At 36.1% G+C, this 26394-nt stretch overlaps 1 protein-coding gene and 1 non-coding gene across 10 annotated transcripts in view; one reads left to right on the top strand and one right to left on the bottom strand.

Moving 5' to 3' along the window:
- NEO1 (neogenin 1) overlaps positions 1 to 26394 on the top strand; it is a 240219-nt gene that overhangs the window by 152698 nt on the left and 61127 nt on the right. For 6 of the 9 annotated variants that reach the window (XM_061180088.1, XM_061180090.1, XM_061180089.1 and 3 more), the window contains one exon: positions 23742 to 23961. In XM_061180088.1, the coding sequence (XP_061036071.1) occupies positions 23742 to 23961 (220 nt within the window). The remainder of the gene's footprint in view (positions 1 to 23741; positions 23962 to 26394) is intronic. The other 3 variants (XM_061180093.1, XM_061180091.1, XM_061180086.1) reach the window with 1 other exon arrangement.
- On the bottom strand, positions 17663 to 17769 carry LOC133085811 (U6 spliceosomal RNA). Its single transcript, XR_009699605.1, has one exon. It is a non-coding gene; the product is annotated as a U6 spliceosomal RNA (small nuclear RNA).

Genomic DNA, 26394 nt, shown 5'->3' with positions numbered 1-26394 from the left:
CGTTGAAGGCATTCTTTTCTGTTACTGTTTTTTATTTGTAGCATTTCCTTTTGATTCTTAGAGTTCTGTCTATCTGCCTAGAGTTCTCTGTCTATCTGCCTATGTATCTGTTCTTTTATGTTATCTGCTTTATGCATTAGAGCCCTTAGTGTATTAGTCATCGTTATTTCAAATTCCCTACCCAGTAATTCCAACATCTGTGTCTGTTGTTCTGAGGGTTGTTTTGTTTCTTCAGACTGTGGGTTTTTTCCTTGTCTTTTGGCGTGTCTTGTAATTTCTTGCTGAAAGTTGGGCATTTTGTATCAGGTAATGGGAACTAAGGTGAATAGGCCTTTAGTGTGAGAATTTATGTTAATCTAGTTAGGAGTTGAATTGTGTTTAATGTTTGTTGTAGCTACAGATAACACACTTCAAATTCCGAGGCGTATTTGGTTTTTTTTTTTGGCTTCTACTCTTGACTTTGAAACTTTCCTATTTTCTGTTCCTCAGAGAGAGTGTTTCTTGCAGTTCTTTCACCTATAATCCACTGTTATACCTGAGCCTCATTTGTGTGATGTTACACTGTGGAGAAGGAGGACCATTATTTTATAATCTTTTGATTAAGTCTCAGATGTTAAGTGGGCCTGTGTCTCATGGCTGTGACTTTCACAGGTGTTTCTCTAGTGGTATAGCTTTTTCCTCCTTGCTTCCTTCCCTGCCTATAGTGTTCCCAGTCTACATGGAAGCTCTGTCCCATGTTGACTATCGGTTGTTGTATTTCCCCCCTCTCCCCTTAGGTGAACCAGGAAAGCTAGAAGTTGGAGGGGGTAGGACTTCCTTTCCTCCAACTGGAATAAAGTTTTCAGAATTGTTCTCCAGCAAAATCTTTTCCTCTGGAAAGTAGGCTTTTGTTATGGAAAAGGCTCTCAGCATGTTTCACAATGGTTGGTTACTCCTTCACAGCCCCTGCCTGAGACAGGAGGGGATCTTTTTTGCATCCTCCTGGTGAGAACCTGGTAGAGTTCCTATAGGGAAAGCCCATAAAAATACTAAGACTGTGGCCCTTAGGAATTTCTTATTCTGACACTAGTCTCCTCTCAACCTCCAGCAATTCATCAGAATTACCGTTTAAGTGTTCCTACCAGTTTATGGCTCCAGTGGCTTCTGATTCTTGTAAGCAGATCTTGGTTGCTGTATGTCATTGGATGCACCTGTCTCACCAGATTTGGGGGCAGCAGTTTGCCTTGTAATCTCGGAAAATCCAAGAAAAGTCATTCATTGTAAGTTTCCCCAGCTTTTTCGTGTTGTAAGGACAGGAATGATGACTTTCAAGCTCTTTACATGCCAGAACGAAAACCAGACATCTCTCCTGCATTTATTTTTATTTTCTAAGATATCTAAAAGTTCTTAAAATAATGACTTATTCTTATTTTATGGTATTCAAATCTTTAACATCTTTTGAAGTTTTCTCCTGTTTGGTGATTTATTCTGTTCCCTTGATTATTACTTCTTGAGTTTTGTAAACTTCTTTTATTGTGTTATTTCCAGATGCTTTAGCTTTCTGTACGTATTTATCTTTATCCTTGTCTGCCTGTTGTTGACCTATGTAGAGTCTATTCATAGAAGTTTCTCCCAAGTACTCATTTTGGGGAAGGGGTTTTAACATTTTAGATCAAGGGTAAAACCAGGAGAATATGTGGCTTGGTATGAGCAGAAGAGAAAACATATCTGGCCAAGGTATTTCAAAGATAGTTTTTTACTTAATTACCCACGTGTTTTCTCATGTCTTTAATCTATGGAACATGTCTGGTCTTCCTCTTTCATGCTCGTTTGAAAATTATTTTCTCCTCTGTGAGGTTTGGCTGTAGATTTTCTCTATTCTTTTGTTTTCACCAAACCACTTTCTATCTTTTAAGAATTCCTCAACATTTTAATTTTAAGGATGGCATATTTTCTTATTCAAGTAGTTTTTTCTGTAATTTCAAGGGATTCTGGTTGGAAGGGAAGGTAGATATGTGTGTTCAGCTCAACTTGTTCCAATATCATTCACTTTCAATTAACAAAATAGATCAATTATTACTACTGATAATAGTAAGTTAATATTAATTGAGCACTCACTCTGTGCCAGGGAACATGCTAAATGCTTTTAATATATTATCTCTTTTAATCCTTACATCAACACAGTAAAGTGGACGTTGTTATTATTTGTATGTATACTTAAGAAAAATGAAGTTTAAAAACCACAGAATAACCTGCCCAGGATAACACATTTAATATATGTGTGAGAACCAGGATATGAACCTAGCCTTTCTGACTGACAGATCCATTTAAACACTGGTAATTCTGTGGACGTATAGCTTCTACCCCACCAAGCTCAATTAAGTTCAGTTCCTTACTTACCTTATACTTTATCACTTAAGTTGCTTTGTTCATAAGATAAAATTCCCTCTACCAGGACCAAATCCTGTATATTTTTTAAGATCCAGTTTTAAATGCCACCTCAGCTGCAGCGCTCTTGACAATATTCCAGCAAAAATAGATCTTACTTTTTACCTCATTTTACATTTGTTTGATCTCCTTCCTAGCACTGTCTACTTCCTACTTTATATATAATATAGTCATTTGATGCATACAATTTCTTCTCTACTGAACTGTAAGATCACTGGGAAAAGGATTTGTGTCTTATCATTTGTGTCATTTATCTTTATGATTCCCAGCATTGCCTGATATGTACCATTTTGGTAAATATTATTAATAAATAATATGTATTCAGTTCAATTTGTGTCTTTAATTTATAAGTGGATCCTTTTAAATCAATTTCTACATCAGGGTTGTTGACTTATAAGTATTTGTGTGGATTTTATTTAATATGAGTAGGGATCATGAGCATATCCGCTTTAATCCTGCTGTTGGGATTAATATTTATGAATATTCGGGAAATGACAAATAGTTTTAGAATTAATTAGAGGCTCCTCATTATACCAGTATGGATAAAGGTATCTGAATTTGCATAAATATATCAAGGAGATTCAAGATATTTGGGAGTTGTTTGCATGTGAAATAAACCTTTTGATTTCTGCTTCTAGAAGTTAAATAATATGAATCATAATATGGAACATGATTCATAGATCAAAAGTAGGCATCGAATAAATCATTGTCTCTGTCACAATAAACCCAGAAGGAGAATAGTATGTATTTGTCAATTCTTAAATTCATGTCACAATTTCACAAAGCAATTTGATTATAAAATATCTTTTTAATAGTACATAACAATCAGATTTGTGCCATTTCAAACAAGTGATATGTTAAGCATAGAATCCTTGAGATTTATTGGGAAGACCATTTTTTACTGTTTCAGAAATTCATAGAATTTTAGAGTTACAAATTTTACCTATACAGTGATTGTTTTTACAGTCACCCTTAACTATTTTCCAGTGATAGGGAATTCTTTCTCACAAGACATCCGTCCCATTCTACTGTTGAATAGAATTTTATGTTTAAAAAATTATTCCTTACTTTCAACTAAAATCTGCCTCTATTTTCTAAAGCTGTACTTTGAACCTTTAGAATCTATAAAAATCTTAAGATTCTTAACACTAACTCCCACGTGGGGGCATCCAGCAGAATGGGATAGGGCAATAGGTAGCGGAGCTACAGCTATTTCTTTATGAGTCTCTTGAAAGCAGATGTTTATAAATCAGATTGTGACAGTACAAGAGGATGCTGAGCCTAAATCACCACCATTGTGTAGCATTACTCCTTTGCTTTAGCTTTCTTTAATTCAATATTATTATATTTTAAATTTGAAAATAACAATGAATTGTATTAGTTTGAGAAAGGGGGGAGAAATCTTTTTCTTATGCTTCTCACTAATGAGCTTTCATGAAATATGCCTAATCTGTTGAGAGATACCATTGGGAAAAACCAGTATACAGCCTTGAACTCATTATAACTGCCACATATTTTTCAGTGGCTCCTTTATGTGACAGATTACTCTCAGGAGCAAATAATTTGCAGCTCTTTTCACATTGTGTTAGTGTTTTTATTTTTAATAAAGTGTTGTGATTAATAGTCTCGTACAATTGTCGTTTCCCCATTGAGTGTAAATGCTTCATTTGGATGTTTTTAATCTGAAGGAACAGATTGTTTTTTTATTGGACTCTCATTGTTTTTCTATGCTTTCAAGATTTTTTGATTGCTTTGTTTGAGGTATCTACAGTGGGGGAAAATGAACTTCTCTGTTAGAATTGTGGAGTAGGACCCAGTAGAGAAATTTTAAGGATGAACACTGTGATACTTGAACATTCATACATATATTTTTATGATAATTTCAGAATGGGACAAGCACTTATGGCAATTTTGATTCACATTCCAACGGCAATTATAAAAATAGCTTATCTCTTTGGCCCAATGGTACTATGGTGACATTACCTTATAGTTACTATCTGAAATGCCAGGATGCTTTCACTGTCATTTTTTTTTTTTAATTTTTTTTGGAGACCAGACTTCATGTATAAGGTAAGACAAGAGGCGGAAGAAAAAGAATTATTGAAAAATTGAGAAATTATGAACTGCATTTTTACAAGAATCCAGTGCCTCATGCATCATTAGGACAGCTGTTTGTTGGTTTTGCTCTTGAGGTGGTGATACTTTTCATCCTGGTCACTCCTTCATCCACTCCCAGGAACCTGACTGGAATGAGAAGTTATTTCCTGTAGCCACAGAACAATTTTCCTTTTGTTCAGGAATCCAGAGTGCAGGTTGGGCTTCATTAGCACAACCATTGAGTACTTCATTAACCCTATCCTGGGCCAACTACTGTGCTTATGGTGTAATGGAGTTGGAATTGTAGAACGTTATATGAATTCAAAACTACTTACTAATAAGAAAGCTTGAAGACCTATCTTGTGAAATTGAGTGTTGAATACATGTAACTTTTATTTGATAAAGCAAAGAAGTTGGGTGAAACTTTTACCAATTAGAGAAAAATAATTTGAGATTAATTTGAAAGTTGAATAGCATATGTTTACTTATATACACACAAACATCATTTTGGCTTTTTTTGGCTAATAAGAGAATTACTTAGATTAGAATGTTAGGGGAAACTGCCTAGCTTTGTGTAGTTAAAAGTTTTTATTTTCGCATAAATTAAATAAGTCCTCTTTAGAAATTCAGCTTCAAAAGTTTTCTTTATGATGTAAATGTGTATTTTAAAGTCCTTCATATCCCCACAATTACATATTTTTGTTCTTAAGTGTTTCCTTAGTTTTTATTTATTCAGTCACTGAGCAAATATTTATTGAATGTGTAGTAGATATTAGTTCCTGCAAAGGAAACAAATGAATACAACAATTAATGTAAAAATACATAAATGTTTCCTATAATGATCAGAGCTTAGAAATGCTCTTAATACAATGGGTTTTTTTTATTACAATTCTTTGAAAGGGTATTGATATAATAAGGGTATTATTGTAATATTTTAAAAGTACTTGGAAGTTATACTTTTCTGAGTGTGCATTCCAGAGTAACCAGTATTGGACTGGCCCTCCTCATGTAAACAACTAGAAAATTAGACAAAATAAATGAAATAAATGTTTCTAGACATTTGAAAATATGCAGGACCATAATCCTTAAGAGATGACCCCCAGCTTTCTTCCTGGAAGCACTTTCCAGACTGGAGTGCAGGGTTGGGAGAGGGGAGCAGGCAGCTTAGCAGTCTCAGTGAGCTAAGGAGACAGAGAACAGAGTTTAGGGCTAGAAAGGTAGTGGAATTTGTGGGGCAGGCTGCTGGAGAGAAGAAAGATGTGCAAAGAAGCTCAAGAAAACTGTATAGGGTTCCCCTTGAGTCTTTTACTAAATACTAAGCTGCACATAAACAGAGCAAAACTCTCCACAGTCCAGACAAAGAACACCTACTAAGGAAAGAACAGCTACTGGAAAGCTGAAAAATTACTGGAGCATACACAGAGGTGAGAAATATTCACATTCTGTTCAACTAGAGTAGAGAGAGATCTCATAAAACACACCAGGTATTCAGCAGATAGTATAGAAAGGCTGTATTTTAAGAATAGGGCTAATACAGCTCTAGGTTCAAGGCTACTGTAGAACCATCCTAACAGCTTAAAACACACCTTGAAGGGAACCAGTTGGGTTAACTGCCTGCCAGAACAAAGTTCAACACTCTACTTAAGAAAATGACAAAATTCAAACAACCAACAGGTAGCATACACAATGTCTAGCGTATAATCAAAATTAGTGGACTGGCCAAAAAAAAAAGAAAATGAAATGTGAACCACAATCTGGAGAAAAGTCAATCAGTAGAAAACAAACCCAGAAATGGAAGACATGATGAAATTAGCAGACAAGGAATTTTAAAGCAGCTGTTATAAATGTGTTCAAAGATATAAAGGAAAATATGAACATAGTGAGGGAACAAATGGTAGTTCAGTTAAGAAATGGAAATGTAAAAAAGAACTAAATGGAAATTCTAGTATGGAAAAATATGATATCTGAAATAACCCTTGGAGGAGCAGAAGTTTGCCAGAATTAAGGAAAAGCAATGATGCTAACAAATATAAATTTCTCTTTTCAACTATCTTGTTGAACTGTGCCTAAAGGTTCACGTAAGTTAATGCTAATATAATCACTATTAACACAGCTCTACACAGAACATTCTTTTCATATAGCTCTGTACAAGCAGTATATAATTAATTTTAAATAATTACATAATTGCAGTATAGGATAGTGAAATAAACTCTTCTTAGTACCACATGTGAGAAATCATATGGCTTTTAGGTTACTGCTTGCTCTGTAGATTTCATCAGTGTGATATGGAGGCCAGGAAGCTTTCTTAATTTTTATTACAATAACAAAAATATATAGTATCTTTGTATATGTTTTGGCAACTTCATTTTGAGAGTTTATAAAAAGGTTCTGGAACCATATTATAAAGGGAACAGAAGAAAAAACTGGGGAAATTTGATCAAATAAGAGAACTACCCCCAAATACTTGCCAAAGTAGTCTTTGGAAATTCATTCATATTTGAAAGTATGGTATTTTAAAAAGTGTTGAAAGCTCTGTTTATATAAATGGGCCTTTTTAAAAACTTTATTTTGAAGTAACTTTAGAATTACAAAAATGTTACAAAGATTGTGCAGAGTTCTTATAGTCTTCACCAACTTCATCTAATGTTAACATCTTATATAACTGTGATACTGTAACATCTTGTATAACTTTGATACTGTAAGCAAAACTAAGAAATTGACATCGGTTAACTATTAACCAAACTACAAAGTTTGTTCTGATTTCACCAGTTTTTCCACTAATGCCCTTTTTCTGTTCCAAATCCACTTTTGGATTGCATATTGCATTTAGTTGTCACATCTCCTTAGTCACCTTCAATCTGCAAATCGTCTTCAGTCTTTCCTCGTCTGTCCTACCCTTGACACTTTCAAAAAGTATTGGTCAGGTATTTTGTATAATGTTCTCAGTTTGCATTTGTCTGTTGTTTTCTCATGATTACATTAAGGTATGGACTTTTTGGGGGACAAATACTATAGAACTGATGTGCCCTTTTCAATACATCCAAATCAGGGGTACATGAAATCAATGTGTCTTATTATTTGGTAATGTCAGCTTGATCACGTGGTTATGGTGGTTTCTGCCAGATTTCTCCATTGGAAAGTTATTATTTTTCTCTTTGTAATTAGTAAATATTTTAGGTGTTACACCTTGAGATTGTGTAAATACCCTGTTCTCCATTTTGGGGGTAAAGCTTTTTAACTGCTGAGCTTTATTATAGAATAATTGGGTAGCCAATTTTTTTTGTAACTGTTGCTGGGACCTCACCGGATAGCAGTATTTCTGAGTCTTCTCTGCTTCTGCTCAGTTTATTCAAAGAGGGATGCTTCAGTCTTCTACCTAGTGATAGTAAGCCTATCTGGTTGCCAACCTACTGGAACCTGTTGAGGAGGGAGATAGGCAGTTCCATGTTTTTAGTATGTGGTCTTAATCCCTCTGATGGTCTCCTCTGAGCCCACAGCCTCTCTGATTTAGTTTCTCCTGAGTGTAAACCTCCCATCTTCAGGGGTGAGTTGGAGATTTAAAAGCTCTTAAGTCCTCTACCCCCACATCATCCCTGTCTCCTGAAGTGCTGCCGGTTCCTCAAGGTCGGTTGGTTTGAGTCTCATCAGTGTGTCCCTCTGGAGGCACTTAGATTGACTTTGCTCCATTAATTAATTTACTTCTCTTCTCTCTCCCTTCTTTTTTCATATATTTTGGGTTGGAATTACAGATATCACTCGGTTTCGTCCAAAATGGAGTTTGTGTTCCTCTTTCTTGTCCTATTTGTTGTCTGGGGTACTTTAATAAAGTGGTGGACCCAGAAATGTATTTGGCCCTTTGTCCTAAAACTGAAGCCAAAATAACCTTCATCTCTCAGCTTTCACATTTACAAACCTTTGGCTTGACATTTTCGCTTTTAGGAATTTGTCTTACAGAAATGTGTATACCTGTACACAAAGATACACGTATAGGAAAGTTTGCAGAAACATTGCCCATAGGAACCTTAATTAATTAATTAAACAGCATAAATGTAAGCAACATAAAGAAATGATGAATAAAATTGTGATGCATTTGTATTTTAGAATAATATGCAGCAATTGAGAATATTCAGGTCTGTTTATATATACTAATGGGAAGCTCTTAAAGACACATTATATCATACAGCAGTTTGGAAAGCAACATGTTTGGTATAATTTCATTCTCATACTTATGTGTATGTATAAGTGTATCATGAAAAGGAAAATATTTGGAAGAACATGCACCAGACTTTTAACAGTGGTATTTTGGAGATGATGAAAAGTGAAACTTTGATTCTTATACTTTGTATATTTATGTAATGTATAAATAACTTTTATAACAAGCTTATTATCGCATTTTGATTTTTAAATTAAAAAATATGAAATAGATTATCTACCGAAGCAGTTGAACAATGACTGGAGGTTTTCAGGCAGGGGCTCTTGTAAAGGATCTCTCTGCTAGGTACTAGCTCACGTATCATTTAGTTCAGGATTGCCCAAGCTGGATTACTGTTTGGGGGAAAAGGGATTTCATGATCTAATAAGAATGAGAAATGCTAGGTTAACAAACTGAACCGGTTTTTCTTCTACAAAATTGCTGTGAGTCTTCAACATGCTGATAAGCATGGCCAATCTCCACAATCTTCCAAATATGATTGTTTCCGCAAAGAAATGCTCTGTGGAACCGTACTTGTGTTCACATCGCTGTTATGTTTAGAGCAATAAGCACCATGTAAATCTGACTCAGTTCTGAACACTGAATTCTGAATAATGCTGCTGTGGATGTTCTTGGGGAATACAAAGTAATTCCTTTACACAAGGAAATGTGGGGGCAGCAAAAGAGACATTTTCCCCAAGATACTTTCTTAACTTCTGAAGGAGTTGAGAAGATTTTGAAAGAAGTTCTAAAACTAATCTGTCTTCAAAGAAAGATTATGAAAAAGAAACAAATTTTTAAAACAAATCTTGAAAATTTCAAAGCAGGGTTTCAAAAGAAAACTTAAATGTGCCTGCTCACAGCTCACTTGGCTGGTATGAGTGGGTGTCAAATTAGGATAACTGGATCCACTTAACCGAGAGCAACGTGCCCAGCACCGAATTTAATGATCTCTACCTAGAAACTGTTTTAAGTGCATAGATCTTTTGGTTAAGCTCATAATTATAATGTACTAGAAGTGACACTTTGTCACAAATCTAATGTATCATTAAACTGGAGCCATCAACCACAATGTAGCTGGATTTTGAAAGTGATTTCTCAGAAAAATGAAGAGTAGCTCTGATGATTAATTCAAGTAACAAAAAGCTAGATCAGGAGAAACATAATCCTTCAGGATCTCACATAGATCACTTCAGTTAGTTCCACTTAAGAGCTGATTGAGATCATTAGGTATCAGTGAAAGTGCCAGCGTGAAGCTACTGCCAAGCGTTTGAGCAGCAGGTCAAAGCTAACAGCATTTTTGATGTTCAAATTTTCAAGGTATAATACCTTTTCTCAAACAAATTTCCCAGTTGTCTTTGACTCGAGTCAGATTTACATGTTGTTCATCTCTCTAAACCTAATGGTGGTGTGAACATAGGTACAGACCTGGAAAGTCCATTCTTGTTCAGTAACCAGGCAAACGTAGAGCACAGCATGTCCTGGAAATGAGACTGGAAAGCTGGATGGGACCAATCTGTAGAGGACCTTGAACACTGTGCTGAGGTGTTTGGACTTTATTCTGTAGGTAGTTTGGGGAAGTGATGTGATCATCAGATCTTTTTTTTTTTTTTAGCATGTTTTATGTTTATTAAGCAAATATTATACAAGTGAAACATGAGCATATTGTCATAGAAAGAAATCAAACAATTAAGTACAGCAAAACCAAGAAATCCCCCTTTCCATATCTCTTGAACTCTTCTTCTTAAAGATAACCACCGCCAAGGGTTGAGTGTTCATTGTTTTCCCCCACTGAGGCATTTACATATGTGTGTATTTATGTCTTTGGTGTCATGTGGGAAAATCTACCTGTGAGATAATATTATCCATGCTGCTCTGGAACTTCCTTTTTCACTTAAGCAAATGAGTTGATGGTAAATCTAGTGTTGACATGTGGATCTAACTCATCCAATTTTACAGCTTCACCGTGTTCCTTGGGAAGGTAGCCTTTTAAATTACTTAACCTCGTCTCTGTTGATGGACATTTAGGATGTTAGCAACTTTGCTGTTATCAACAACATGGAAATTGAGCATCTCTGCATCTTTGGGCACAAGTGCAAGTATTTCTTTAGCATAAATTCCTGGAAGGATTTATCATTTCTAGTTTGATAGAGGGTGGCAACTCACCTTCCTAAAAGTCAACACCAATATACTTTTCACATTACTCTTTTAGATTTTTTTTTTTTTTTGCTCATTCTTGAAAATCTTTTCTGTCATCAGTGTTTTTACTCTGGCAATTGGATGAGGCCACCCAGCAATATATCTCATGCTTTCACAGCTCCCCAGTAATTTCTATTACTTATTGATCAGAAAAGTCAAAAGATAAAGCTGCCTCCTCAGTTTTCATCTCTCCAGACTTGGGAATATTAGTAAAATTTCTCAGGTTTATGTCTCTTCACCAGAATGGTTTCTAGGGATTGAAACAGACATAGGAGCAGTCAAGTTTATCCCCAGCTCTGCTCAAATTGAATTAGGTCTCCTCTCTTTTTCTTTCCTTCCTCCCTCCCTCCCTTCCTTCCTGATACATTTTGTAATGGGAGAGAGGTAGCTTGTTTCTTAATTTTTACTCATTTCTTTAGGTATTGGCAAAGAGATTTTCTGTGAAGAAATTTCAATCTTAAGGCAAAAGTGGAGTTGATTCTTTTCTGTGAATGCAATGGTCTTCTTGGTCATCACTGACAATATTAATTTTACTGATTGAAAAGTGTTTTTTGCTGTTTTTGTTTCTTCTTTTTGCAATTTTACCTGTGGATATTGTTCCTTCTTTTAATGCAATTAAGTATCGATCTTTCCTGGTGGTTCAAAGCAGGTTAACCAAATGTTATTACTGATGTCTGACTATTTTCTAACCTACAAAAACAGCGAATTCATATTTTGCAAGGCTTGTAAGACCCTCTGTTTCTCTGCCTATGCTTTTCTGTGTAGTTTGGTCACCGATAGGGTTACCGGGTGAGGTGGGCTGGCCCCTTGTGAACCAGAACCTCTGAGGGCTTCCCACTGCTGGGCCACACTGCAAGCAGTGTGGGGGGGAGGAGCAGAGGGAGGAGGTTGAGCACTGCTTCCCATTTCATCACCCTGAGGAATTACTCCTCCACTTTTTATACCCACCTGTTGACTATGGCATTGGGACTACACGGGACCACGCTCATCTCTGCGACAGCGTCTCCTACAGCAGGGGTCCCCAACCCCTGGGCTGTGCAAGTGAAGCTTCATCTGCTGCTCCCCATCGCTCACATTACCCCCTGAACCATCTCCTCCCAACCACCCCCCCGCCCCGATCCGTGGAAAAATTGTCTTCCACAAAACCGGTCTCTGGTGCCAAAAAGGTTGGGGACCGCTGCCCTACAGCATGTTGGGTAGCACTTGGCTCCCTGTATCTGCTCTATTCTTCTGTCTTGCTTTCATGCATTCTGCAACATTTCTGATCTACTTGTTACACTTGTTACACTTTTTCCTTTATTTTCCTCCCCATAAGGTAATGAGCATGCTCACTTTACTATATTGATCTAAATTCTCATGAATGATTTTAAGGAATAATTACTGACTCAAGAAATAGTAGAAAGTCTAAATATAACAACCAGGATTTTTTAAAATTGTTGATGAATATCCTTCCGCATTAGGACTCCAGATCTGAATTGCTTTATGGATAATTTTTATATTACTCTCATATTAATTATTTATACTCTTACACAGCACAGAAAAAATATAGAATTTCTCGTGTCCTTTTAGAAAGCCAGCTTAATCATAATAGAAACACCTGACCTGGCCTTTTGAATGAATATAGATACAAGCGTCCCAAATAAAATCTTAGCAAAACACATACAATGGCAAAATAAAATTATGATGATAATACATTACCAAGGAGGTGAATATGAGTACACTTCAACATTAACACAAATTGATGTAACATAAAATATTACATCACAGAAAACAAACCAAAAAAACAGGTATCTCAGTATCTGTAAAAGGCCTTAAACAAAATCTCATTTATAACTAAAGTATTTTTTTCTTTTTTTTTTAACATCTTTATTGGATTATAATTGCTTTACGATGGTGTGTTAGTTTCTGCTTTATAACAAAGTAAATCAGTTATACATACACATATGTTCCCATATCTCTTCCCTCTTGCGTCTCCCTCCCTCCCACCCTCCCTATCCCACCCCTCTAGGTGGTCACAAAGCACCGAGCTGATCTCCCTGTGCTACGCGGCTGCTTCCCACTAGCTATCTATTTTACGTTTGGTAGTGTATATATGTCCATGCCACTCTCTCACTTTCTGACAGCTTACCCTTCCCCCTCCCCTTATCCTCAAGTCCATTCTCTAGTAGGTCTGTGTCTTTATTCCCGTCTTGCCCCTAGGTTCTTCATGAACTTTTTTTTTTTCTCTTAGATTCCATATATGTGTGTTAGCATACAGTATTTCTTTTTCTCTTTCTGACTTACTTCACTCTGTATGACAGACTCTAGGTCCATCCACCTCACTACAAATACCTCCATTTTGTTTCTTTTTATGGCTGAGTAATATTCCATTGTATATATGTGCCACATCCTCTTTATCCATTCATCTGTTGATGGACACTCAGGTTGCTTCCATGTCCTGACTATTGTAATAGATCTGCAATGAACATTGTGGTACATGACTCTTTTTGAATTATGGTTTTCTCAGGGTATATGCCCAGTAGTGGGATTGCTGGGTCATATGGTAGTTCTATTTTTAGTTTTTTAAGAAACCTCCATGCTGTTCTCCATAGTGGCTGTATCAATTTACATTCCCACCAACAGTGCAAGAGGGTTCCCTTTTCTCCACACCCTCTCCAGCATTTATTGTTTGTAGATTTTTTGATCATGGCCATTCTGACCGGTGTGAGGTGATATCTCATTGTAGTTTTGATTTGCATTTCTCTAATGATTAGTGATGTTGAGCATCCTTTCATGTGTTTGTTGGCAATCTGTATATTTTCTTTGGAGAAATGTCTATTTAGGTCTTCTGCCCATTTTTGGATTGGGTTGTTTGTTTTTTTGATATTGAGCTGCATGAGCTGCTTGTAAATTTTGGAGATTAATCCTTTGTCAGTTGCTTCATTTGCAAATATTTTCTCCCATTCTGAGGGTTGTCTTTTCGTCTTGTTTATGGTTTCCTTTGCTGTGCAAAAGCTTTTAAGTTTCATTAGGTCCCATTTCTTTATTTTTGTTTTTATTTCCATTTCTTTAGGAGATGGGTCAAAAAGGATCTGTGATTTATGTCATAGAGGGTCCTGCCTATGTTTTCCTCTAAGAGTTTGATAGTGTCTGGCCTTACATTTAGGTCTTTAATCCATTTGGAGTTTATTTTTATGTATGGTGTTAGGGAGTGTTCTAATTTCACTCTTTTACATGTAGCTGTCCAGTTTTCCCAGCACCACTTATTGAAGAGGCTCTCTTTTCTCCACTGTATATTCTTGCCTCCTTTGTCAAAGATAAGGTGACCATATGTGAGTGGGTTTATCTCTGGGCTTTCTATCCTGTTCCACTGATCTGTATTTCTGTTTTTGTGCCAGTACCATACTGTCTCGATTACTGTAGCTTTGTAGTATGGTCTGAAGTCAGGGAGGCTGATTCCTCCAGCTCCGTTTTTCTTTCTCAAGATTGCTTTGGCTATTCGGGGTCTTCTGTGTTCCATACAGATTGTGAAATGTTTTGTTGTAGTTCTGTGAAAAATGCCAGTGGTATTTTGATAGGGATTGCATTGAATCTGTAGATTGCTTTGGGTAGTATAGTCATTTTCCCAATGTTGATTCTTCCAATCCAAGAACATGGTATATCTCTCCATCTATTTGTATCGTCTTTAATTTCTTTCATCAGTGTCTTATAATTTTCTGCATAGAAGTCTTTTGTCTCCTTAGGTAGGTTTATTCCTAGATATTTTATTCTTTTTGTTGCAGTGGTAAATGGGAGTGTTTTCTTAATTTCACTTTCAGATTTTTCATCATTAGTGTATAGGAATGCAAGAGATTTCTGTGCACTAATTTTGTATCCTGCTACTTTACCAAATTCATTGATTAGCTCTAGTAGTTTTCTGGTAGCATATTTAGGATTCTCTGTGTATAGTATCATGTCATTTGCAAACAGTGACAGCTTTACTTCTTCTTTTCCGATTTGGATTCCTTTTGTTTCTTTTTCTTCTCTGATTGCTGTGGCTAACACTTCCAAAACTATGTTGAATAATAGTGGTGAGAGTGGGCAACCTTCTCTTGTTCCTGATCTTAGTGGAAATGGTTTCAGTTTTTCACCATTGAGAACGACATTGGCTGTGGGTTTGTCATATATGGCCTTTATTATGATGAGGTAAGTTCCCTCTATGCCTACTTTCTGGAGGATTTTTATCATAAATGGGTGTTGAATTTTGTCAAAAGCTTTCTCTGCATCTATTGAGATGATCATATGGTTTTTCTCCTTCAATTTGTTAGTATGGTGTATCACATTGATTGATTTGCATACATTGAAGAATCCTTGCATTCCTGGGATAAACCCCACTTGATCATGGTGTATGATCCTTTTAATGTGCTGTTGGATTCTGTTTGCTAGTATTTTGTTGAGGATTTTTGCATCTATGTTCATCACTGATATTGGCCTGTAGTTTTCTTTCTTTGTGACATCTTTGTCTGGTTTTGGTATCCGGGTGATGTTGGCCTCGTAGAATGAGTTTGGGAGTGCTCCTCCCTCTGCTATATTTTGGAAGAGTTTGAGAAGGATAGGTGTTAGCTCTTCTCTAAATGTTTAATAGAATTCGCCTGTGAAGCCATCTGGTCCTGGGCTTTTGTTTGTTGGAAGATTTTTAGTCACAGTTTGAATTTCAGTGCTTGTGATTGGTCTGTTCATATATTCTATTTCTTCCTGGTTCAGTCTCGGAAGGTTGTGCATTTCTAAGAATTTCTCCATTTCTTCCAGGTTGTCCATTTTATCGGCATATAGTTGCTTGTAGTAATCTCTCATGATCCTTTGTATTTCTGCGGTGTCAGTTGTTACTTCCCCTTTTTCATTTCTAATTCTATTGATTTGAGTTTTCTCCCTTTTTTTCTTGATGAGTCTGGCTAATGGTTTATCAATTTTGTCTTCTCAAAGAACCAACTTTTAGTTTTATTGATTTTTGCTATTGTTTCCTTCATTTCTTTTTCATTTATTTCTGATCTGATCTTTATGATTTCTTTCCTTCTGCTAACTTTGGGGTTCTTTTCTTCTTTCTCTAATTGCTTTAGGTGTACGGTTAGGTTGTTTATTTGAGATGTTTCTTGTTTCTTAAGGTAGGATTGTATTGCTATAAACTTCCCTCTTAGAACTGCTTTAGCTGCATCCCATAGGTTTTGGGTCGTTGTGTTTTCATTGTCATTTGTTTGTAGGTATTTTTTAATTTCCTCTTTGATTTCTTCAGTGATCTCTTGGTTATTAAGTAGTGTGTTGTTTAGCCTCCATGTGTTTGTATTTTTTACAGATTTTTTCCTGTAATTGATATCTAGTCTCATAGTGTTGTGGTCGGAAGAGATACTTGATATGATTTCAATTTTCTTAAATTTACCAAGGCTTGATTTGTGACCCAAGATATGATCTATCCTGGAGAATGTTCCATGAGCACTTGAGAAGAAAGTGTATTCTGTTGTTTTTGGATGGAATGTCCTATAAGTATCAAGTCCATCTTGTTTAATGTATCATTTAAGGCTTGTGTTTCCTTATTTATTTTCATTTTGGATGATCTGTCCATTGGTGAAAGTAGGGTGTTAAAGTCCCCTGCTATGATTGTGTTACTGTCGATTTCCCCTTTGTGGCTGTTAGTATTTGCCTTATGTATTGAGATTCTCCTATGTTGGGTGCATAAATATTTACAATTGTTATATCTTCTTCTTGGATTGATCCCTTGATCATTATGTAGTGTCCTTCTTTGTCTCTTGTAATAGTCTTTGTTTTGACGTCTATTTTGTCTGATATGGGAATTGCTACTCCAGCTTTCTTTTGATTTCCATTTGCATGGAATATCTTTTTCCATCCCCTCACTTTCAGTCTGTATGTGTCCCTAGGTGTGAAGTGGGTCTCTTGTAGACAGCATATATACGGGTCTTGTTTTTGTATCCATTCAGTCAGTCTGTGTCTTTTGGTTGAGGCATTTAATCCATTTACATTTAAGGTAGTTATCAATATGTATGTTCCTATTACCGTTTTCTTAATTGTTTTGGGTTTGTTATTGTAGGTCTTTTCCTTCTCTTGTGTTTCCTGCCTAGAGAAGTTCCTTTAGCATTTGTTGTAAAGCTGGTTTGGTGGTGCTGAATTCTCTCAGCTTTTGCTTGTCTGTAAAGGTTTTAATTTCTCCGTCAAATCTGAATGAGATCCTTGCTGGGTAGAGTAATCTTGGTTGTAGGTTTTTCTCCTTCATCACTTTAAATATGTTCTCCCAATCCCTTCGGCTTACAGAGTTTCTGCTGAAAGATCAGCTGTTAACCTTACAGGGATTCCCTTGTATGTTTTTTTTTGTTTTTCCCTTGCTGCTTTTAATATTTTTTCTTTGTATTTAATTTTTGATAGTTTGATTAATATGTGTCTTGGCGTGTTTCTCCTTGGATTTATCCTGTATGGGAATCTCTGTGCTTCCTGGACTTGATTAACTATTTCCTTTCCCATATTTGGGAAGTTTTCAACTATAATCTCTTCAAATATTTTCTCAGTCCCTTTCCTATTGTCTTCTTCTTCTGGAACCCCTATAATTCGAATGTTGGTGCATTTAATGTTGTCCCAGAAGTCTCTGAGACCGTCCTCAATTCTTTTCATTCTTTTTTCTTTATTCTGCTCTGTAGTAGTTATTTCCACTATTTTATCTTTCAGGTCACTTATGCATTTTTCTGCCTCAGTTATTCTGCTATTGATCCCTTCTAGAGAATTTTTAAAAATATGGAACCCTTCACGAATTTGCGTGTCATCCTTGCGCAGGGAGCATGCTAATATTCTCTGTATTGTTCCAATTTTAGTATGTGTGCTGCCAAAGCGAGCACATCATCAGATCTTTTATTTTCACAAATGAACTCTGGTGGCAGAAGGAAAAGCAACCAGCCTAATTCTTAATATAATCAGACCTTTTTTTTTTTTTTTAAAGTAACAGATTTTTACTACATTTGGCCTAGATATCTGTATAGTTCACTTATGCTTTAGGATCCTTGATAATCAGTTGGCATACCTGTGAAACCTTTGAGTAGTTTCTGGACATTTTAATTTTGTGATGACTTCAGATAGGTTGATTTTAAGCTCAGGTGCTTTGAGCAACAGAAAGGTCCTAGGACTCAGTAACTATTGCTATTTTATACTAGAAAAAAAATATTGTTTAATTGTTGCAACTAGTCAGTCTAAACCATTTCATTCTTTTCAACAGTATTATTGAAGTATGATATGTAAAACTCTCTACAGATAACATCGTTTTGTATACAGAAAATCATGAAGAATCCATGAGTAAACTATTAGAACTAATAAATAAGCTTAGCAAGTCAGTATCAGTATACATAAATCATTTGTGTTTATATATACTTGCAGGAACAATCTGAGATTGAAATTAAGAAAACAATTTCATGTATCATAGCATCAAAAAGAATAAAATACTTAATAAATTTAACAAAAGAAGTTCACAACTTATGCTCAGAAAACTATAAAACATTTTTTAAAGAAATTAAAGACGTAAATAATAAATGGAGACAGTTCATGTTCATCAATTGAAAGAATTAATACATTCCCAACAATGTATGAGGATTCCAGTTTTTCCAACACTAAGTACTGTGTACTTTTTTTGTTTGTAACCGTTGTAGTGGGTGTGTAGTAGTATCTTTTTTTTTAAATTATTAATTTTTGGCTGTGTTTGGTCTTCGTTGCAATGCATGGGCTTCTTATCGCGGTTGCTTCTCTTGTTGCGGAGCACGGGCTCTAGGCGCACAGGCTTCAGTAGTTGTGGCTTGCGGGCTCAGTAGTTGTGGCTCATGGGCTCTAGAGCACAGGCTCAGTAGTTGTGGCACAAGGACTTCGTTGCTCCACGGCATGTGGGATCTTCCTGGACCAGGGATCGAACCCGTGTCCCCTGCATTGGCAGGTGGATTCTTAACCACTGCGCCATCAGGGAAGTCCCTGTAGTAGTATCTTATTGTGATTTTAATTCACGTTTTCCTAATGACATTGATGTTGAGCACATTTTCACATGTTTATTAGCCATTTGTATATTCTTTTTGGTGAAATGACTTTTCAAGTCTTTTGCCCATTTTTAAATTGGCTTGTTTTCTTACTAATTTATAAAAGTTCATTATATATTCTGATCCTGAATATATATTCTGAATTATATGTTCTAGTCCTGCATCAGATACACGCTTTGGAAGTATTTTCTGCCAGTCTCTGGCTTATCATTTACTTAGTTGTGTTTTCCTTAATGTGCTGAAGTTTTTATTTTTAATAAAATATAACTTATCTGTTTTTTTCTTCTGTATCTTGTGCTTTTGTTATCATGTCTAAGAATACTTTTCTAACCCAAGGCACAAAGACTTTCCCCTGTATATTTTTTCAGAAGTTTTAGTTCTTCTATTAAGTCTAGGAGCTGTTTTGAGTTAATCTTTGTATGTGGTGTTAAGTAAGGATCTAAGTTCATTGCTTTGCATGGGGTTATGTAGTTGTACCAGCACCAGTTGTTGAAAAGACTGTTCTTCCCATATTGAAACTTCTGGACACCTTAGCTGAAAATCAGTTGATCACAAATATAAGGGCATACTTCTGGACTCTCAATTCTCTTTCACTGATCTATATGCCTATTCATATGCTGGACTGTCTCAATTACTAGAGCTTTATAGTAAGTTTTGAAATTGGGTAATCCAAGTCCTCCAACCATTTGCTTCTTTTTCAGAATTATTTTGGCTATTCTAGATCTTTTGCAGATCTTAATATTAAATTTTAGGGGCAGCTTATCATCTTAACTACATTAAGTCTTCTAATCCATGAACATTTATTTATTTAGATCTTTTCATTTAGATCTTTATTTATTTAGAGTTTAAAAAATTTCTCTCAGCAATGAGTTGTAGTTTTCAGGGTACAAATCTTACGCTTCTTCCATTAAATTTATTCTTAAATATTTTATTCTTTTTTGATGCTGTTGTAAATGGAGTTGTTTTCTTAATTTTAGTTTTGGATTGTTCATTCCTAGTGTAGAGAAATAGAGTTGGTTTTTATATATTGACCTTGTATCCTATGACCTTGCTAAACATATTTATTCGTTTTGGTAGCTTTTTTTTTTTTTTTTGCTAGATTCATTAGGGTTTTCTACTCAGTTAATTATTAATTACAAATAAAAACAGTATTACTTTTTCCTTTTTAATCTTTATTCAGTTTTTCTCTTTTTCTTGCCTTCTTGCACTGGCTTGGACCAGTACAATGCTTAATATAAGAAGCAGGAGCTAACATCCTTATTTCCAACGTTGGGGAAAAAGCATTTATTCCTTCACCATTTAAGTATAATGTTCACCATAGGTTTTTTAGGTTGAGGAAGTTTACTTCTTTTCCTAATTTGTTGAGAGTTTTTATTATGAATAGGTGTTTGATTTTGTCAAATGCTTTTTCTGCATCTATTGAGATTATCAATTTTTTTTCTGTTAATATGTTACATTGGTTTTTGGATGTTAAACTAGTCTTGAATTCCTATGATAAATTCTACTTGATCATGGTTTATAATCCTCTTACTATGTTACCAAATATGGTTTGCTAATATTTTGTTAAAGATTTTTGTATCTATGATCACGAGGGTTGTTCTGTAGTTTTCTTTTCATGTGGTATCTTTGGCTTTTATATCAGAGTAATGCTAGCCTCACAAAATGAGTTGGAAGTGTTTCTACTCTTTTTCTGAAAGAGTTGTGAAGGACTAGTATTAATTCTTCTTTTAAATATTTGATAGCATTCACCAGTGAAACCGTCTGGGCTTGGACTTTTCCACTGTGGGAAGATTTTTATTTAAATTTTTCTATCTATTCTGTCTAGATTTTGTATTTCTTCTTGAGTAGGTTTGGTAATTTTTGTCTTCCTGGGAACGTGTTTATTTCCTTTAAGTTGTCTGATTTATTGGCATAAATTTGTTCATAATATTCCCTTACAATTTTTAATATCTGTGGGATTCATAGCATTGTCCCCTCTTTTATTTTTTATTTTGGTAGCTTACATCTTCTCTTAATTTCTTACCCTTGTATTTTTTTAAGAATGTGGTTAAAATTTAATTTAATTTTTTCCAGCTTTATTGAGGTATAATTGACAAATAAATGGTAATATATTTAAAGTGTACAACATAATGATTTGATACATATACATTGTGAAAGAATTCCAACAATTAAGTTAGTTAACACATCCATCACCTCACATGGTTACCTTTATTTGTGTGTGTGAAAAAGCTTAACCTGCTATATTAAGAAAAGAAAAAAAGCTTAAGGTCTACACTCTTCAGTAAGGTAGAACCTTAGGTAATTCATGTGAGACTTATCTTCTAGTAAAGGTATTTTAATTTCCCTCTAAGCACTGCTTTAACTGCGTCCCTTCATTTTTAATATGTTGTATTCTCATTTCAGTCAGTTAAAAATATTTTTAAAAATTTTTTCTTGCTATTTCTTCATTGACTCGGGTTATTTAGGAGTACGTTTTTTGAGTTCCAAATATTTGAGGTTTTCACAGATTTCTTTGGATTCATATATTTTGGGGCTCTTTTGTTAGATGTATATGCATTTATAATTGGTATATTCAAAGAAATACATAAATCAATGATAACAGTTGGAGATTTCAATATCCTACTCTCAAAAACTGATAAAACAATTAGAAAGAGTATAGAGGACTTAAGCAATCCTGTCAGTCAACTTGACCTAGCTGACATCGTAGACTCTCCACCCAACAACTACAGATACAGGTTTTTACCAAGCACATATGGAACAATTGCTAGGATAGACTATATGCTGGGACAGAAATCAAGTTTCAGTACCTTTTAAAAGGCTGAAACCATACAAAGTATGTCTCCAAACACAACAGAATTAAATTACATGTAGAGTGGCATGGACATATATACACTACCAAATGTAAAATAGATAGCTAGTGGGAAGCAGCCACACAGCACAGGGAGATCAGCTTGGTGGTTTGTGACCACCTAGAGGGGTGGGATAGGGCAGGTGGGAGGGAGATGCAAGAGGGAGGAGATATGGGGATATATGTATATGTATGGCTGATTCACTTTGTTATAAAGCAGAAACTAACACACCATTGTAAATTATACTCCAATAAAGATGTTAAAAAAAAAAAAAAAGATATCCACAGCAGGTCCATTCTTTGTCTGGAGCTTGCTTTCCCTTGCTATGAAAGTGGTAAACCCCACAAGCTCAGGGTTTTTCTCCTGTAACACCTACTGCATGTGCAGGCATTCATCCTGGGCCCTTTGCATTGCCTTCTCGGGACTTGGGGGCAAGGGGAGTTGACAAAAACAAACAAGAGTCCCTGACTGCTCCCATAACCCTGAGTGGCACAGCAAGGACTATAAACTTCTATTGGCTAAATCCAGAGGCCTCTTAAGCTAAAAACCATGGCTGGTGTTAACACTCCACCACTTCCTATTCCTAGGAAGGGTGATTTAGCTTTTTTAAATGTCAGTCTCCATATATAATATAGAGATACAATGATAGTACCTATTTCACAGAGTTGTAAGGATTGAATGAGTCCATGTAAAGAGCGAGAGTGCCATGTAGAAAGTGCTCAATAAATGGTAGCTGTCTAGAGACTTTACGTTGGTCTTCCTCTGCCTTTCCCTTGGAGAATTTATTCTCTGTGGCATAATTATTTAGACTGCCTCACTTTAAAAGATTCTCCTGTAATTCATAGACATTTTCAGGAGGTTGTTGTCCTGCCATTTCATTGAAAACGAGGTCCAGAATTGTCATGCTTTCCTCTCTGCCTCTCTTCTTATTTCCCCATTAAGGTTATGACAGAATTCTAATGAATTCCGTCAGTTGAAAATTGTGAGATTAAATGTATACTCCAAGGTGAAGGAGATTTTAGGTTAATATTAGGAATGGACTTCTAAAGTCAGAAGTGTCCAACAACAGAATGGGCTGACTCCGGGCATACAGACAGAGGCTTTCGACTTGCAGAGCTCTGATTTGCCACTGCTTCATCTGTCCCATCAAGTCCCTGAGGTCTGCAAGCCGTCGTAATCTATTACACTGCAGTGAGGACTGTGCCAAACAGATATGCTACCTAATTAGTATTATATTTGTGTGACTTTGGAATTTGTGATGCACGATTTTATACTGTTGTAGTCAAATGAATTGATAAGAGGAAATGAACTATAACTTAGTGAATTGAGAAAGGTTATCAGACTTCCCTGGGTATTGCCAAATACAGAGTGCAAACTTTAATATTAGACTCCAGTTGAAGATCTGGCTCTTGAATCTCCTGCAGAGCTAAAGGCACACACAGCTCTGCAGTGAGGTCATGATAGTCTGGGGCCTATGTTGAGTGTAATTAGGCCCATCCATACTACACACATTATTCCATATTTTGATAAAGTGGGGAAAAATATTGAGGTTTTATCATATATAGGACTTTTATGTGCAAAGTTCGACAGATGATGCATGCTGCTTTCAGAATTAAAGAAAATTACTTGGGGACTGATGTGTCCTTCTGTGAAATGTTTTATTCTTAGCTGTCACACTCCCTGTCCCTTGCCCACAGCCATTATAGTGACCAGAAAGTCTGCTTGCTCTGCAGTGATGTGCCTTGACTAGTGCCCATTAGTTTTCAGTAGTTACCCCTGGCCTGCATGTTAGCCTTCAGTTTAATGACCTTTTTTATGTTCATTCATTTTATTTTATTTCCCATCGTGGTTTTGTTTATTTCTTTTTTGTTTTTTGTTTTTTCTGTTCTCTTTTTTAAAACCGTCGTGGTTTGCCCTTCATATTCCCCAATATTTGCACATGACAAGATGTTGCCATCCCAACATTACCTCCCACTTCACTGACCAGTGCCACTACTGACCATCTAGCACCAGCCACAACTGGACCACTGCCTTCAGCTCCTCGGGATGTCGTGGCCTCCCTGGTCTCTACCCGCTTCATCAAATTGACATGGCGGACACCTGCATCAGATCCTCATGGGGACAACCTTACCTACTCTGTCTTCTACACCAAGGAGGGGATTGCTAGGTAAGTGCCTGTACGTCTGGAGCCGGTTGGTTGCATCTTGTCCACCCAAGACCAGACGTCCCCACCCTGACTCTTTACTGTGTAGAATCTGTACCAACTTTCAGTCCAGAATATATGATCACCGAGATGACCTAGTTTTAGGTCATTAAAAGTAAATTCCTAAACAGAGTGAAGTCCTGGTATTCTTTCCTGCCTCTCTGGGATGACTTGGGGAGAGAGTTATTTAAGTTAGAAGTATTAAAATGTAACCAGGGCTACCGTTTTTTCATAAGATTCAGTCAAGCACAACCCATAGGCTATGTCTTTCTTAGAACTTTCAGATTCTAGAAATTAAGGTAGTTATTAAAGTAATCTTAATGAATATCTGTCTGCACCCTTACCTGGATGTGGGCTGCTGAGCTCTGGGGTGGGGTGGGGGGGGTCTCCTTGATGACACAAGAGTATTCAGTGACTCATTTTCCTAAAACAGCATTTCATTAAATTTCTCTCCATCTCCACCTCTTTCAGGAACTCACGTTGCCTCTCCATTGCTTTTGGAGATTCTCCAGAATCACCAGGCTGCTTTACTCCACAGTCTACCTTTGTTTTATCTATCCAACCTTATTTTCCTTTAACCCCAGTTTAGCTCACTTTCTAATGAAACCAGTCTAATTCCTGTCACTATGCAGCCTTTTTTCCCAGTCTGTTCTCTTCAGTCACTTCCCCCTTGAAAAAAGCGTTTTTCAACTAAAACTAAAATTCAGTTAATCTTTCTTGGCCCAGACTAAGCCCCATGAAGCCCTCATAAATCTTTCTCTACCTTTTTTAGCACATACAGCTTTTCTCTTGTATGTATGTGCCACTGATATTGGCACTTAATTATGATGACACATGATCTAATACTACCATAGTTGTTACTCTTCTGTTATTTTACGTGTATTTGTGTTGTTTTCCCAACCAGGTTATAAACTCTTTGGGAGGTACCATGCCACATGCTGACTGTGTACTCTGAATATTGCTGAGTAGATTCCTTCATTGTGCTGTTACTTCACACCAAAATAAGAAAACTAAAATAATCTGTTTTGGTTACGGCCCTAACCCATGAAATAAAGCTTGTATTTCTACAAGGGTGCTTACATTTGATATATATTGTATTTAATACCAGACTGGCAAGTTCAGCAAGTATAGGCACCTTCGTCAAGTCAGTACCCCTTGGTTTAACACTCTTGAGACATCTGAGTGACATAATTTGAGTCAGATAGGTGGAGCTGCTCCCAGGGTAATAGAATGTTCATCCGAACACTGAACTGGATGTTTGGGGAGTTACAAAGATAAGGAAACATAGAGCTAGTCCCAGAAAGGCAAGATATTACTACCAGACAGCACCTGTCTTAAAATGTTTCCAGTAGGCTTTTAGATCGCATTGCAAACGTCATGGGATTTCACAGAAGGAAAAAAGCTTTTAGTAATTCCTCAGAAACAAGCTTATGTGCATCACAAGGCCTTTGCCCTTGTTGTTCCTTCTACCAGAACTGCATTTCCCTCACAAATAACTGTCTGGCTTCTTGTCCGTCATCCTCAGATGATCCCTTCTCAGGTCTTCCATGACCACCCACCCAGCTTAGCCCCTTGGTCACTGTCACACAGTGGGGCACTTGGTGGCTTGTTCCCAAGCCAGTTGTTAAATTTTCAGGAAATTTTGCAAACCCGATGACATGGCTCAGTAGCTCAAAATTGGGCATAGAGGGAGTATTTACAGTGAGAAGTGCTACAAACCAGAGCCAGTTGTTAAACATTTACCAGAACATCACTGTAACATACCACTGTATTTTGTTTTTTAGCTTTTGTGTTGTATTTTTTCAGAACACTTAATACTCAGAAATTTTCTCTTCTTATTAACGCATTCATGGTGTTTGTCTTGTTCAGCGGAGTATTACCATCACCTGGAACAGAGCCTGGCTTATAAGTAGCACTAAATAAATACTTGTTAAGTGAGTAATTCTAATGAGTGGAGAAATAATAATTATTCAAGAAATAATGTTGAGATAATTAACCTCCATTTAATAGAAGGAATAAAAGTTGTATCTCTGTCTTATGTATAACAACAAGTTATAGATGTATCAAGACGTATTTTTAAAACTTCTAAGTCTATTAGAAGAAAATATAGAAACTATTTTCATCACTTAACGTATCTTTTAAAGGAAGACAGAAAATTAAGGAACCATATAGGAGAGATTGACAGAGTTTATTATATAACTGTAAAATTCCATGTGATAAAACGTAATAAACAAAATCAAATTATCAACTGGTAAGCTGGGAAAAAACTTAACATTTGTAAAAGATTGTATTGATACCCAGTCTATATAAAGAACTTTTACAAATCACAAGTAAAAGATATCTCATGAGGCAGATGGTATAAGTAGGTGCCTCAAAGAAGTTAGTGGAAAGCCCATT

This window comes from Eubalaena glacialis, chromosome 2 (genome assembly GCF_028564815.1).
Source record: "Eubalaena glacialis isolate mEubGla1 chromosome 2, mEubGla1.1.hap2.+ XY, whole genome shotgun sequence".
Taxonomy (NCBI): Eukaryota; Metazoa; Chordata; class Mammalia; order Artiodactyla; family Balaenidae; genus Eubalaena; species Eubalaena glacialis.
The sequence above is the reverse complement of the archived record's forward strand: the minus strand, read 5'-3'. Positions and strand labels throughout refer to the sequence as shown.